The sequence below is a fragment of the Polistes dominula genome, unplaced genomic scaffold, assembly GCF_049000335.1.
Source record: "Polistes dominula isolate Pdom_NZ unplaced genomic scaffold, Pdom_raw_medaka contig_168, whole genome shotgun sequence".
NCBI classification, from domain to species: domain Eukaryota; kingdom Metazoa; phylum Arthropoda; class Insecta; order Hymenoptera; family Vespidae; genus Polistes; species Polistes dominula.
The window spans coordinates 814,815-830,139 of NW_028301024.1; the positions used below are offsets into that span (position 1 = coordinate 814,815).

At 29.1% G+C, this 15,325-nt stretch overlaps 1 protein-coding gene across 6 annotated transcripts in view; it reads left to right on the forward strand.

Moving 5' to 3' along the window:
- The window catches only part of GABA-B-R2 (gamma-aminobutyric acid type B receptor subunit 2), a 579,685-nt gene that overhangs the window by 408,562 nt on the left and 155,798 nt on the right, over positions 1–15,325 (forward strand). For all 6 annotated transcript variants that reach the window (XM_089174269.1, XM_089174272.1, XM_089174271.1 and 3 more), the window contains one exon: positions 2,038–2,175. In XM_089174269.1, the coding sequence (XP_089030395.1) occupies positions 2,038–2,175 (138 nt within the window). The remainder of the gene's footprint in view (positions 1–2,037; positions 2,176–15,325) is intronic.

Consider the following 15,325-nt stretch of genomic DNA (forward strand, 5'->3'; position numbering starts at 1 on the left):
GGCGGTAAAATAAGAAATGTCTCAGAGCACATGTAATTGTTGTCCGAGGCGAAGCCGAGGTCAATAAACATGTGCTCTGAGGCTTTCTTATTTATTGCTCATAGTGTGTATACTTTTTTCTGCTCGACGTAGGCAGAAAGCGACAACTTCGTTTTGCATAGCGGATGAAAAGTTGACACTTTCCGCCCGGAGTGGTGAAAACAAATAAACACTATTCACATTTAAATTTACAGTTCTTAAAAAGATATGGAGAAAAAAGTGCAATAAATATTTAACTGTCAAGGTTAAGATGGCGCTAGCGATATTTCTTCCATAAAAATAAAACAGCACGAATTTAACAGAGCACGACAGAGTCTGCACGAAAAGCAATAGACCTTACGAGCCCTATTCACGCTTCTCAGCTAACCTTACAATGCTAGAGGTCAAGCCGACCCCGCCTTTTATTTCCCTTGTCTTTGTTATATTTATTTCTTTTTATTTCTTTTTATTTCTTTTTATTTCTACTAAATACGATTGCAGAAAAATGATAATAGGCCACGAATGAATATATCTATTTGTTGCTGTTATTTTACGGAATTCGTTAACTCGTAAAATTATCGGCAAAACTCTAAAATAACTATACTGACCTATTTAAATATGAAAGAAAGAAAAATTACATATTTTCACTATGTAGTATATAAATTTATTAAAAAATATATGAAATAGAAATTTGATCCCAATAGAAATAGAAAATCCCAATAGAATAAGAAAATATATATAGAAGAAAATAAAAAAAAAACATTTATCAAATATGTTACAATACCCTCCTATACTTCACTATTGCACTGTGTTTTTTGTTTGAAGGCCTTCATAGTGAAGGTTATCTAATCTCATGATAGATATTGATTTAAGGAATTAAATTGGGTTTTCTTCCAAAACTATGACAACGAAAATAAAATAAATTCAAACAATGAATACTTATAGATCCGTTCTTATCTTTTTTTATATTTTAAAAATGGATTTTCTGTTAGTTGTGTTGTTCTATCGACTTAAGCTCTATACTCGCTTTTTATAAATTCATACAAAATCTCCGTATTTCCTAAAAACTATTAGTTTTAGTCTATAATAAATTTATTTTATATGCTCTCCCAAAAATGCCTAGTTATTTGGGGTAAGTACTAGGATTTTCATGATTTAACTGAAGTATAAAACATAGTACTAACATATATATATATATGTTAGTAATATGTTTTATACTTATGTAGGTATAATTTATTTAGGGTGAGAGGTGCGAGGTGAACATACACCCAGTTTAATCCTACTAATAAGATTTATTTAAAACAGGTATTAGAAAAGGTACAATATTAGTTTCACAATCTTACGGTTACAACTTAGATGAGCGACTGAATTCTTACGACTGTTACAACTGATACAACTGCGACTGTTACAACTGATATCTAACTAAGGCTACGACTGCTACTGTTCTACTTCTACGACTGAGACTACATTACTTCTACGACTGAGACTCCTTTCATCTAGCACCGAGACTCCTTTACTTCTACCCCCGAGACTCTGCTCTCTTATTCCTTTCCATGTCTTTTATATCAGAAATCACCTACACCCCTTTTTGAGAGGGAAGAAGCTTACAAATCTTACTGACCAATAGCATAAGGATCCACCCCATAGTCCACCGACAGGTACAGCCTATGGTTTTCGGTAGTGGGAACTATGCATACAGAAACATAATCTAGCACATCGGAATGTTACACCTTTTTATGGCATCGCATATCGGAAATTCTTCAAAGGGTCCCTACACTGCACACATGGTTTTTTATTACACCAATATCCTAATAACCCTCAAGGTTCGTTTATGGTTTTATGGCCCACCTAATCTTTTCTTTTAATCTGGATAGATTTCTCTTTCTCAAATAAAATGAGATCTACAGAAAGGACTGAATATTAGCTTTTGTCTACCTCTGCTACACTTAAAACTCTCCTACACTTATATATATGTATATATATACTTTCTTCTTATCGTTTATTTCTTTCTCTTTTCAGTGTAACGCTGCCGTTGGTGTGAAAGCATTTTTTGATATGATGCATAGCGGACCACACAAGGTAATGCTTTTCGGTGCAGCCTGCACTCAAGTCACGGATCCGATAGCAAAAGCTTCCAGGCGCTGGCGTCTTACGCAGGTAAAACTATTTCAATATTACTTACTATGTATCGATGAAATCAAATGTCATCTAGTTATAAACTTATATACACACAAATAACGATTAAATATACATATGTTGTAGTTAAAGTTAGATTTACTAAAGTTTTCTTCTATTTTTACTAACTTTTTAAAAGTAAATTTTATAAGCAAACTCAAATCTAATACGACGGAGGCTCAGTGGGTTAGTTGAGCTTTTCAATCAAGGAAAATACGTTAATTCCTTAAATGTAACATAAAAGCGACCCAGAACATTTAAGAATACCACAAACTTATTAAATATTTGCTTTTTATCTGTGTAAATTAGGATTAATGCGTCCTACAATGCATGCTATTTTTTCCAGAAATTGATTTAAGGAAATAAATATTATTCCTCCTTTTAAATTAATAACATAAAGCAAAAATAATTAAAAAATTGGATTCAGATGTAACTAGAATGCAATGTAATTATGTAAAAGTATTTTAATGTTTTAACATGTAACCGTTAATAAGTAAATTATTGTTCAAAAATGAGTTTTTGATTTTAGTTCTTAGATGAAAAGTTAATATACATATGTCTAACGGGTAACTTAAGTTATCTTTCCTTTTTAAACAAAGGTCACTAACAAACACGTGATTATCTTTCATTTTGCTTATCTGTATTGTTAGAGTTTATTCTCTCTTCATATCATGAATATATGTATACCATTTATTCTATCTCTATATCTGCATCCTGCTATAATGGTAATAATAATAATAATAATAATAATAATAATAATAATAATAATAATAACAAATAATAATAATAATAATAATAATAATAATAATAATAATAATAACAATAATATATAGAAAAGTGAAACGTAATAATTACCATAATATAACTTACAAAATTTAATGAGAAAACTGAATACTTCCACGATTGTTATATAGCGTGGTAAATTAAATTAAATAAATTAATATAAACTAATTAAATAGTAACGTGCATTTAAAACAAAATGGAATAAAAAGATAATTTTTTGTATTAAATATTATTATAAGTTCAATTTACTAAGGCTATATGGATGATTCTCAGATAACTGTGATTTTTACAACTCAAAATTTTTAAAAATTAAAAATGCTTTATAACTTATGTTTTGGGTACTATTATTTCCTAATTATGCTCAGAATTAAGCCTGTAATGTAGTTCTACTACAACTTCAATAGACAAAAAACTAGGACAAAAATTGAAAATTTCAATGCTACGGTACTGACAAATAAATGAAATATTCAAAGTACTTACCTAAATCTTTTTAAAATCTTAAAATAATAAGACGAATGATAAATTATAATACTTTTATAATGATATACAGACTTTTTTGATATTTTCTTTCTTGATTTTACCAATTTTTAAAATTTATTAATGATAGTATATAATTATGAATGATATAATTTTTATAGTAATCTTTGAATATAACTAAGTTTAAAATGAGTTAATAATAAAATTTTCGACAATTGTGCCCATAATTATGAAAGTGGTCTAAATCATGTATCTCTTGTTTCGAAATATTTAAAGATTTATATGTGAACATTATATGAATTCTATGTAATATTGAAAAAACAAACATTATCTAATTCATCTCATTTTTGACAATATCGTGAAAATTACATTGAATTTATTTAGTTTAAAATAATGTGATGCATAATAACTAGTAAACTCCTTTTTTTAAATTTTGATTTAGACCACTTTCATAATTATGGGCACAATTATAAATGTAAAAACAATAATACAATTTTTATATAATTAAATATTAGTCTATAATAGAATTTTTTATCAAAATACTTAGTGAATCATTCCTTATTTCTTAAACTTCGTCGAAGAGTTACATTTGGAATAACTTTTGGTTTTTTGATTTCACCACTGACTACGGGGTCTTTCTGAGATCTTTTTAATACTTTCCGTGTTTTTACAGAAGGTAATGACAAGCGATTATCACTGTAGTTTATTTGTCCCATCGACAAATGTTCACATATTATCCCAGGTTGACAATCGAGACAACTTAATGAGTTGAATACTATAGTATTAGGTCGTAGCCTTTCTGCTTTTCTTTTTTTCTTAATTTTTCATTTTGTTGAACTTTAGTCATTTTTTTCTTCTGTATCAATACACATTTTTTACTTTTTGTAAACGGTTTATTATTAAACAAGTTTTGGAGCCCAGATATATTTTTAAATCTTGTCCGGAGTATTAGAGTCATTTTTCATAAAACTAGAACAACTGAAGATAATAATAAATTAAAACATTAAGGAAATATGAATTTGAAAATTATTTGTTATTTTTACCATGGTACTGACATCCACAGTACTGACATTTGAATTTATAATTAACCTAACTTTATTTTTTGCACATAATTAAAATGATTTTCCAAACAATTTCAATTGTACACGTAAAATTAAATATATATTCTGAATAGGTAATCTAAATATTGTATTATTATGTGTAATTTTCAATATCATGATACTGACATGTAATTTTATGACTTAGCTTTTTCAAAACAAAACAAATTATTTCTGTTAAAATGTCGTGGCAAAAAATAATCATACAGCTGTAAACTATACACAAATAGTCCTTTCTTAAAATCCCACCCAAGAGAGCGAACGAAACTGAATGGAATATGGCGTTTAGGCAACAAATATTTTAAATTTAAAAATTGAATAAAATTCCAGGACACCCACATAAATCAATGACAATTATTCCTTTCTGCTAATTAATATTTTGGTATAATTGCAGCATAATTTGATGGAATATACATTAGATTTTAGTTATAAAAGCTAAACTTTACATTATTAAACAAATCTTTATAGAAATTTATATATTTAGTTTGAAAAACGAGAAACGTACATGCCATGATACTGACATTTTGGGTGTATTTCTGTAAGTTATTTATAATCCATGACTACTTATGCTTCAATAGTCATTGTCGACGGTAGAATACTATCAAATTTATGAATTTTATAATTTTTTGATAAAAAAACATATGTTGAGTGATAAATAAAGTACTGGACATAAAAAATCACAGTTATCTAAGAATTACCCATATCTCTTTATAGGAATCATTAAGTTGTATCTTTCTTGTAATTCTTTGCACGTATACAACACAGACATACACGCACACACTAATTATTAGATCTATCTACGTCGTCGATTTTCTGGAGTTACATTAATCTTCAACAAGCGGTCTTTATTCAGCTCATTCGTCCTTTTGCGTGTTAGATCAACAGAAGAACTCGACGTTAATGACATTAGGTGGTACTCTCATGTAGACGCGTCTATGGGCATCGCAGAATGAAGAGAATGAGAGAAGAGGATGAGGACGATCCGCGAGAGAAAGCGTCAACGTGCTTTATGTACATCTCTCTCTCTCTCTCTTCTTTCTCTATCCTCTCTTCCCCACTCACTTTACTGTACGTTGGTAAAGCAAGAGAAAGCTTTCCTACCAGAGGCAATGATAATGTCAAGAGGAAGCAATTTCTGAGGCCTAATCATCAGATAGCACATATGCAAATTTATCGTCATGGTCTTCCCAGCTCAGGTATAACTCATCACATATGCTGACAATACTTATTACATAGTACTCGTTAACATATTATATATGTACGTACCACAGATACTGCATAGTATTTTTTCTAATAATTATATGTATATGGGCAGTATAAAATTCCATCTTTATTAACTGTACACATTTTCTGAAGGTTAAGACAATTTGTTACTTCAACTTATTGCAATTATTATTACGTATTTATATTCGTTATAAAATTGAGTATTTACTTAATTAAATTTATTTTCATTTATATTTTAAATTATATTTTTCAAAATAGGTACATTTTTTGATATCTTAATATATTTTATCTTTTCCTTCTTTTTTTAATTGATATCACTCATTATTTCACATTATTATTAGCAAATAAAATATTATATTTACATATAACTAATTAAAATAATAAATTTTTCGTTTGTAAGAAATGACACTATTGCAAAACTATAAAATTATATTCTTTAGTTTTGTTGAAATTACTATTAATCTTATGATATTAACTTCAAATCATAAATAATAGAAAGGATAAATAAATAATTTCAGTAAATTTTGGCAAATATATTAAAAATTATATCATGTTTAATACTGTAAAATGTATTTCGCAAAATAATCAAAAATAGCTTGCAGTATAAAGTTTGTGTAAAATACCACGCTTATATTGGATTAAACCTGTTACTAATAAAAAAATTTGAATGCTAAAAGATTGACTGACAATAAGTTGATTAAATTATTTGTAATTTTACCTACAATTTGTGGCTATAATTATGTAATAATTATTATATTTTATATTCATTTTTTAATACAAAATATTTATCTTCTATATAAATTATAAATTAATATAAAATAATTTTTTGTTTAAAACATAAAAGTAATTATAAAATTACACTAATATTTATCGTTGAAGATAAAATTTTTCTCGTATATTGCTTAAATTCGGTTTAATATGTTCTGTTATTTTTTTTAGATAAAAGCTGGTCGAAAATTTTTAAATGATAAGACAATTTAAGGTAGTAAATAAATTTATTAAAATAAAGATGCAAATAAAAAATTTAAAGGATACTTAATCTACGTTATTCGAAAAGAAAAAAAATCATGTGTGCATATCACACGTGTTAGAAGTGAAACCTTCAAAAATCTAAGTTTCGAGAGAATGAAACGAATGGACAGTTTCAAGAGTAAGATAATTGTAGGATTTATTTATTATAATATTATTACTATATATAATAAAGGTCACCAGTATGGTCTCTGGGTGGAATAGCTGATAAAAAGTGCACTTTCTCCAATTCAAGCAATAAAAACGGAATGCTGAAAGCAATAGTTATAAATAGACACCAAAATCATAGGATATTTATCGAGGAAAATATAATGCGTCGTAAACTAAGTAAATATAGAATATCCCTTTTGTGAAACTCAGGTAAAAAATTTTATAGGTTACGATGGTTTTTGAATTCTTAATTTCATCTACATTTTTGCGCTGTATAACAAACATTTTAGGATAGATGAAATAAAGACGTTACGAAAAACATATGGAAAATACTGCTATACTGAACGAAGGTTCTGGTAAAATGCAATGAAAGATCTAATAAAGATACTCTCTTGAAATGTTTTTTCAACTCTGTAGCCTACCACACTTCGAGACCCTTATTATTTATAACATATCTCGTCCTTATTCTTTGGACCACAAACTTATCTTTCTAAATACTCTCGTCTAAATAAAGATCTGAGCAACGAAAAATCTAAAAAATATTATAATATTTAATAATTATATATTATAATATTTATTATAATATTTGCGAAATAAAGAATTTAATACTAATTTTTCAATAAAATAGAAATATTTTTAAATAGAAAAGATATGACACGTTGTAAAAAAAAACTATAGGCATGAATATTATCGCATCGATAATAAAGATAATAAATGTAGATCGAATTTCAACAGACCTTCCCTGTTTTTTATAATTCTTTTCTCCTGATAAGGAACCGACCTTGGGGTATAGGTAGCTGACAAAAACTAATATTTTCAAAATTCTATTCATCAAGATGGAATGCTGAATGCGATAGCTGTAGATAGAGATGAAAATTGTAGAATATTTGTCGACAGAAAGATACGCCGTCCTAATCCAAGTAAATATAATATATATTTTTTTTAAACTCAGGTATGAATTTTTTTCTCTTACACTTTTCACACTTTCTGTGAATGTGAGATATCTTTGTCATGGATTAGCATACACAAGTATTTCTATTTGTATTGCAACTAATAACTGTAGATGCTGTTAAAGAAGGGAACAATTGTGGTAGTATCTTTTTCGTTTCATCGGGTTTTGAATTACAACGACTTTAAAATCTATTTCTATTTTTGTTCTTTTATTTTATAATATTAAACATTTTTTATATATAAAAAATTTATTTTCTATAATTTTTTTCTATATTTTTTCTATATTGGTAAAACAAGTTATATTATTGTATTTTTATTGGAAATATAAAGTAAATAAGGTTTTACTTGTTTTTGTCACGTGTCATGTTTCTTCTATTTAAAAACTTTTCTATTTTATTGAAAAATTAGTATAAATTTCCTAAATACGCAAACATTATAATTAAAAAACATGTCTTTGGATATTTATAAGAAAAATATTCTACAAAGTTGTTTAATTTTTTTTCTCTGATGTATCTGATAAACATTTCATTTCTTTGTAAAATATTGCAGACAATACAATTATTGTATTCTATATATTTCGTAATTGTTAATTACAATATTTGCGAAACAAATAATTTAATATTAATTTTTCAATAAAATAGAAACATTTTTAAATAGAAAAGCATATCTTTTTACTTGTTTGGTAAAATAAAAACAGACCACGCACCTTCTTTCTTTATTTCGACCGTCGGTTCGTTTAAAACTAAAATATTTTAATAATCTTTATATTTTAATTTTACTGAAAATTAAAATATATATTAAATGTATATGTTGATCTTTTCTAAAGGTAAATGTGTATGTTCAGAAATTATATAAAGCAAAGTAGAAATGATAACTATTCTGATCAAATAATCTCATTGAATATTTAAATGACAATAATTGTAAGAACAAAATAATTTTCATTTATTAACAAACTGAAAGATTAACTTCTTACATTACTCTGATTCTCTCTATCTATTTATACTTTGTTGCAAATTATATTTCGTTCAATAATACATTTTTCCGCTATTTGGTCTCCATGGTCAAACTAAATAGTTTCTTATATACCTCGGATGGCTCCTCGTCCCCTTGGAGAGGAAAATAGTGTTTTCTCCAAAAAGGGGCTACGGAAGAGGAAAAAATACTCTCTTGGTAGTGAGTGTGCATCGCTTCGCTGCATCAGTATAAATATCAGAATGTTCCATACTTCGAGAAAGTATGATGACATGATTGACTCAGACTATTCTATCACCAAGGAATACTCTCTTCCCTTGGCTTTATGGCCCATACTTGGAATGCAGTTCAGAGATCTAGACCAAATCTATGACTCACAGATTAGATACTAACCCATGCAGTCTCTTAACTGACTCACGCGTCGATTTTTCTATTCTAAACTTTAATTTTCGGACAAAATAAGATTTTCTTTCATCTTTTCTTTGGGTTTGCCATCCCTGATTTAGACGATTTTTTGTTGTCCAGGTCGCTACTGAGATACGTCTTCGGTAAAAAAAACCTCAGGTAGCTCTTTATAAGCCTCCATGTTATTAAAAACAATCCTTTTTCTAAATCGATAGCATACTTTAGACTTCACTTTAATTTAGCGACAGTATAAACACAACAAGAACCTTATAACATTCAGAACACAATAAAGACAAAAACAATAGAATGTTAATTTTTTGTAAAATATCTAAATATTTTAATAATTTTTAAATTTACATATTAATCTTTGTAAGATCGAAATAATTTAAAAAATTGTTGTTGCATTACTTATCTTATTATCATATCATACATCAATCTTATCATCTTATTATCTAATACATAATTTTATCTACAACCAGTCTTCTGTACATGTTATAAACAATATTGCTATCTGTGAATAAAAACAATCTAAAAAAATTTATAATAAAACAAAACTCAATAAAAATCAAAGTCAACAGTAAAACCTTAATAAAAATTTCTTAACAATAAATGTATAATTGACATATTAGACAAATATCAAAAATTTATTCATGCACATATTCATCACAATTCATACATTTATACACAAAAACCGAGATACTAAATACTACAAAAATATTGACTAGAAACAGTCGAATCGATCTTGGTAATATTAATGACCTTAAAACAAAAATTACTTTTTTAAAATAATAAGAAAAATATTTTAAACAAATAAAAAAATGGCCTTCATTTTCTGACTTCTTATGTTTTTATCCCAATTTTTTATTCTAGTTCTTATCAAAAAATTGTATTTTATCCTATTTCCATCATTCTTTTACTTTAATTTATGTTGATTAGAAAATTTGGAAACCTCGGAACTTAAATTAATATTTTATGAATGAATATTACTTTTTTATATACATAACTTTTATTAATTTATTTTTATATCATAAATGACGTTTTTGCAAAATATTGATAAAACAGTTTTTTGCAATATTAAATCTTAAAGATTGAAAAAATAGTACTTTCTGTAGCAAAAAACTACATAAAAAGTTCATGTGTGGAAAAATGAGATTTACTTTATAATTACTAACTAAAACTTTTCAGTTCGGAATATTTAATAAATAATGAAATTTTAAAAAAACTGAAATGAGAGAAATACCGAAAAATGAACATTAAAAAATTCTGAGTTCTCGATGCATTAGAAAATGTGTTCTGTATTTCAATAAAAGTAAATAACAACAAATATATATTTTTGATCCATACTTTATATATATATATATATATATGCGTTTTTATATATTGCATACTATGCAATAGTATGCAAATTTATGGAAAAAATATTCAATACAAAATTATTAATTGATTAAGACAATTAAACATAATAAATTATTCAAGAAATGTTATGAAAAATTTAAACATTTTTAAAAGTTTGACAGCATTTAAGAATTAACTAATAAGTCGTTAAAAAGCAAAAATTCTCAGGAGTTACAACTCCTCCTCGCAGTTTTATCAACTTAGACTTGCACTGAAAAGTTTTGAATATATATTACAGATATGATCCTATAATCCTATATGATATATAATATAAAAAATAATACAGCGAAAGTAAACGGAATATAATTTAAAATTATGTTCACCAAAAAGAAAACTTCGAGATAATGAGGTTAGATCATATATAGATAATGTATGTATAATATATATGTATATATGTGTATGCATCATAATAAAGTAGCTATGTAACTCTTGTAGATAAAAAGTGAATCTATAGTTTGTGGGCAAATTTGAAGATCTAGTTTCGAGAAAAACAGGAAATACATGATTAAAAAATTTTTAATTTTGTTAAAAAAGAATTTGAAGTTTAAAATTATATAAATGAACTTTTACTTCGACATTTGTTAATTAATTATGTTTTATATAATTTAAGGGGGTATTCTGGTCTAGAAATTTGAAAAAATCGATTATATTTTTTTCATATTTTCAAAGCTTAACTTTTTTACAATATGTCCTTAAGAGGATTTTTCAAAATTAAAATTAGTTTCAGGAATATAGCTGTTTTAGTGACGCGACATCCTATATTCTACCCTTATTACTCCAAACTTTGAACGCGTTTTTCTCGAAACTGTTATTTTTTTTACCGTTTTCAGGATATCTCAAGTTCTACTAAACCGATTTACTTGAAATCTGGTGAGAGTCTTCTCTATGCGATTCTATATCGTACTAACTAAACTCTTACAACGATTTTCAATTTCTACTATTTTTAAAAAATTCGAAAATGTAAAAAAAGTGATAAAAATAATATATCTTTTTTTCAGACAGCTGTAATTTAGTGAGAAAAAAATTTTTTTCAACTCTTTTAGTTCGAACAATAGCGGCATTATTTTAAATTAATAATCTGTATTACTTTTGTATTGAAGATTACTAGGAGAGCTGCAATCGTGACAACCGTCGCGCACCATTTTTTTGGGACCCCCACTTCATCAGCCTATATCTTTTTCAATTTTGAATTTTTTTCACAATTTTTTTTTCATGCATTCTTGAAATATTAATAAATATCTTGTAACATTATAAATAGTGAAAATATTATTCGTCTTTTTGTGATTGCACTTGAAAAAGTACCAAAGATTCATGCCTCTATACCAGAATACCCTCTTAAGTACAGTTGTATTACGGTATATTAAAATTTTTTGTGAAATAGAATATGTATTAGGTCTACCGTAAAATTCTGTCCGTTTAGACAAACATTGGTTCAATTTTTCGCCTTTAGGGATAAGACATTTTTTAAAAATGGGATATAAAAATTGCCATCGCTTTGGTAAGAAGTTAAAAATAATGATTGCAATTTTATTATTCAATAAAGTTTATACAAAGTATGAAAAATGTATTATTGTACTTTATTCCAAAAAGGAACGAGACTTTCCGGTAGATTATACAATCGGAAGCTATCGTAAACTATGAAATTATATTAAAAGTACGCACCTAATCGTATCGAGTCCCATTGAGAATATATACTCCCACCACTCGACACGACACGACGCCATGCTGGGCCCTTTAGAAAGAACACTCGTGCTATTATTTCGCTAGACGTCTACGACGATACACCTTTAGCGACGAAAGAAAAAGGTACAACAGAAAAAGAAAATGATAATATACCCAACGGTCATCATTGCAGACGAGTGAATCGACAAGAGAAGCAGTAAGGGAAGTGCATAGTACTATCTGGACTGCTAAGTAATACGAGAGGCGAGTTTAACTCATTGTATCCTTATACAATCAAGTTATAGAGAGATGAGGATCATCTATGTATCAAGCACGACCTCCCAAAGGGGAGTATCCTCCCAAAAGGAAGAGCACCGCTTGTATATCGATATACAAGCAAAGCGAGCGAAGGGCGATTCCCGCGTCCAATCTTTGATTGGATGCCTTGATTATCATAAACAAGAAACACAGGGTATTTTATGCCGCAAGGCTTTTTCCCTGACAAGTCAATAAAGTATTCACACTTTTTCTTGGCTCAACCACGTGTTTTATTTCATCTTAATTTCACCTTTTATCTTCCTCATCATTAGATTACGATTATTAGATTAAATATGTAGGGAAATCAATCGTTTTGTATCCGGCTAAAGATATCTAATCTCTCCGTGTTGCCGACACTACTTGAGATATAAAAGATATTCTTTATTTCCACAAGTTACTGTTTGTTACAATTACACTATAATAGCGATTCACAATCTCTCACACTCATTCTGAAATCACAAAGACGTACGCAACCCGCGAATATCCGCAATCCTGCCGCAATTTGCTACTCACTCGCTGCTCATTCACTATTCACTCGCTATTCACTCGCTAATCACTCTCGAAAGCTCGGTCTAATAAACAAATCACGATATCGCGTGAGAACTTTTAGGCTCACACAGCTTGCACGCACACAACTTACGCAACTTACAGAAAACAGACCACACATCGTATTTCTTTATTTCGACTATCGAGTCCTTTTCCCTTTAGTCCTTCGTCACTTACCTACTTATCCGTGTTACTCTTCGATACTTAAAACTCCCCTACAAATATATAATATAAGATTGTATCGACCAGAGGAAATACAAATTTGCATTAAATATTAAAAGAAAATAAACTGTACTTTAGTATTAAATGTACTAAAATACATTATAGGGGTTATTACGAGACGTGATTAAGCATTATGAACTCGCATTACGTATGCAAAGGTATGTTTGATGAGAGGCTAAGATAACTAATGGGTTGAATGACTCTCATGGGAGTCGAACTTTAAGACTAGGAAAGAAAAGGTGGTAGGGCCACGCTTCAGCATCAACAAGGTACCATCACTTTGGTACCTTCGATAACTCCAACGCGAGAGAGTGATCAGTCGTTCGAGTACACCTTCTTATCTATTATCCTATCTATTAAACGATAAATCAAATTCTACTCAACTGTTCGTTCCTCCGACACTTTTAATAAATATAATCCGTAAGATCCGTTTCTCTCTCTCTCACACACACACGCACACGTACGCACACACCCACACATACTCGCGCGCACGCGCTCATATTCTTTTCGAGAATATGTTCTTTCAATTTTCCACTTAATAATACTATATTGAAAGTATTGAATGAAACATCTACAATATTTTGTACAAAAAATAAGTTAAAAGTTTAAATAAAAGTCAACTCATCGTAGAATAATGGGTAAGAATAATCGATTACTTCCCAACTCTCACAATTATTCATAAACATCTATTTCTACGGCAACACGATCCATTTCTTCAACACTTAAGATCTCTATATGTACAATAGTTTGCGAAGAATGTTATATAGAGGTATCGTTCTGCATCGGCACATCAACATAAACTGCTGTGTTGCCCGTGCGCTGTATTGCTGTGTTCTTGAAATATGCGGACTTCAAAAGCTGAGTCGTAATTGTTACAGGTTCGTCGTTGATTTTTATTTTGAATACAGTGTTCGAAAATCTCTCAAGAACCTTGTACGGTCTTTCGAAAGGTTGATCGAGCGATCATTTACCTCCGATGACTTTTATCAGGACATGTTACGATGTGTATAGATCCGTAAACATAAACGGTCTTCTCTTACTGTGATGCGAAATTGGAAGAAGTCAGATTTCACGCATGTGTCGTCGAAGTCTCTCGATGTATATCCGCTGCAGATCGGTGCTAAAAGAGTCGATCAAAAATTCTTCCGGGATACGGAGAGATGTACCGAATACCAATTCGGTAGCCATAGTACATATGTATGTCCTTCTTGATACTTGTTCGTAGACCCAATAAGACGATCGGCATCTGGTCGATCCATTCGTTGCTGTCCTGACACAGGATCTCGATATCAACGTTCCACCATGCTGTTCGAGGTCGGGTGGTATGCCGTTGTTCTTATTCCGTCGCAACTAATGAAATTAGAGAAAAGTAGAGCCTGGAAAAGTGAAGACTCGAACTGTGAGCCCCAATTCATAGTTACTGTAAACGATGCACCATATCTTGAGATCCACGTCGTGATGAACGCTTCTATGACAATGTCCGTGGTTTTGTCTGAGATCGAAGTAGCCTTTAACCAAAGCATGCATAAGTTGATCATGATTAGGATGTATCATGATAATCCCTGTTCATTGACGGCCAAATGAACCTTCGTTACAAAAGCTTCTTCGTCACTTTGTCACTTTGATGAAACATACCGTGAATCATATCAAAGATGATTTTCTCAGCATCTTCGGGATGTAAGATCGAATTTTCTCCGAAGAAACGTCGCAGAAAATAGTTGCTTCTATGATTGTTAACGTGATGTTTTTTCAGGTTCAAAAAATTGTTTTAATCCAATAGTTGTCTCAGCCCATTATCTGTCCCCTGTTCACGAACGATGCCTTCGTTGCTGACTTCAATTGTGTTCCCTTTCAAGAGATCGTCAGGTAGGATGCTCTCTTCGCCACATACTTATACGATT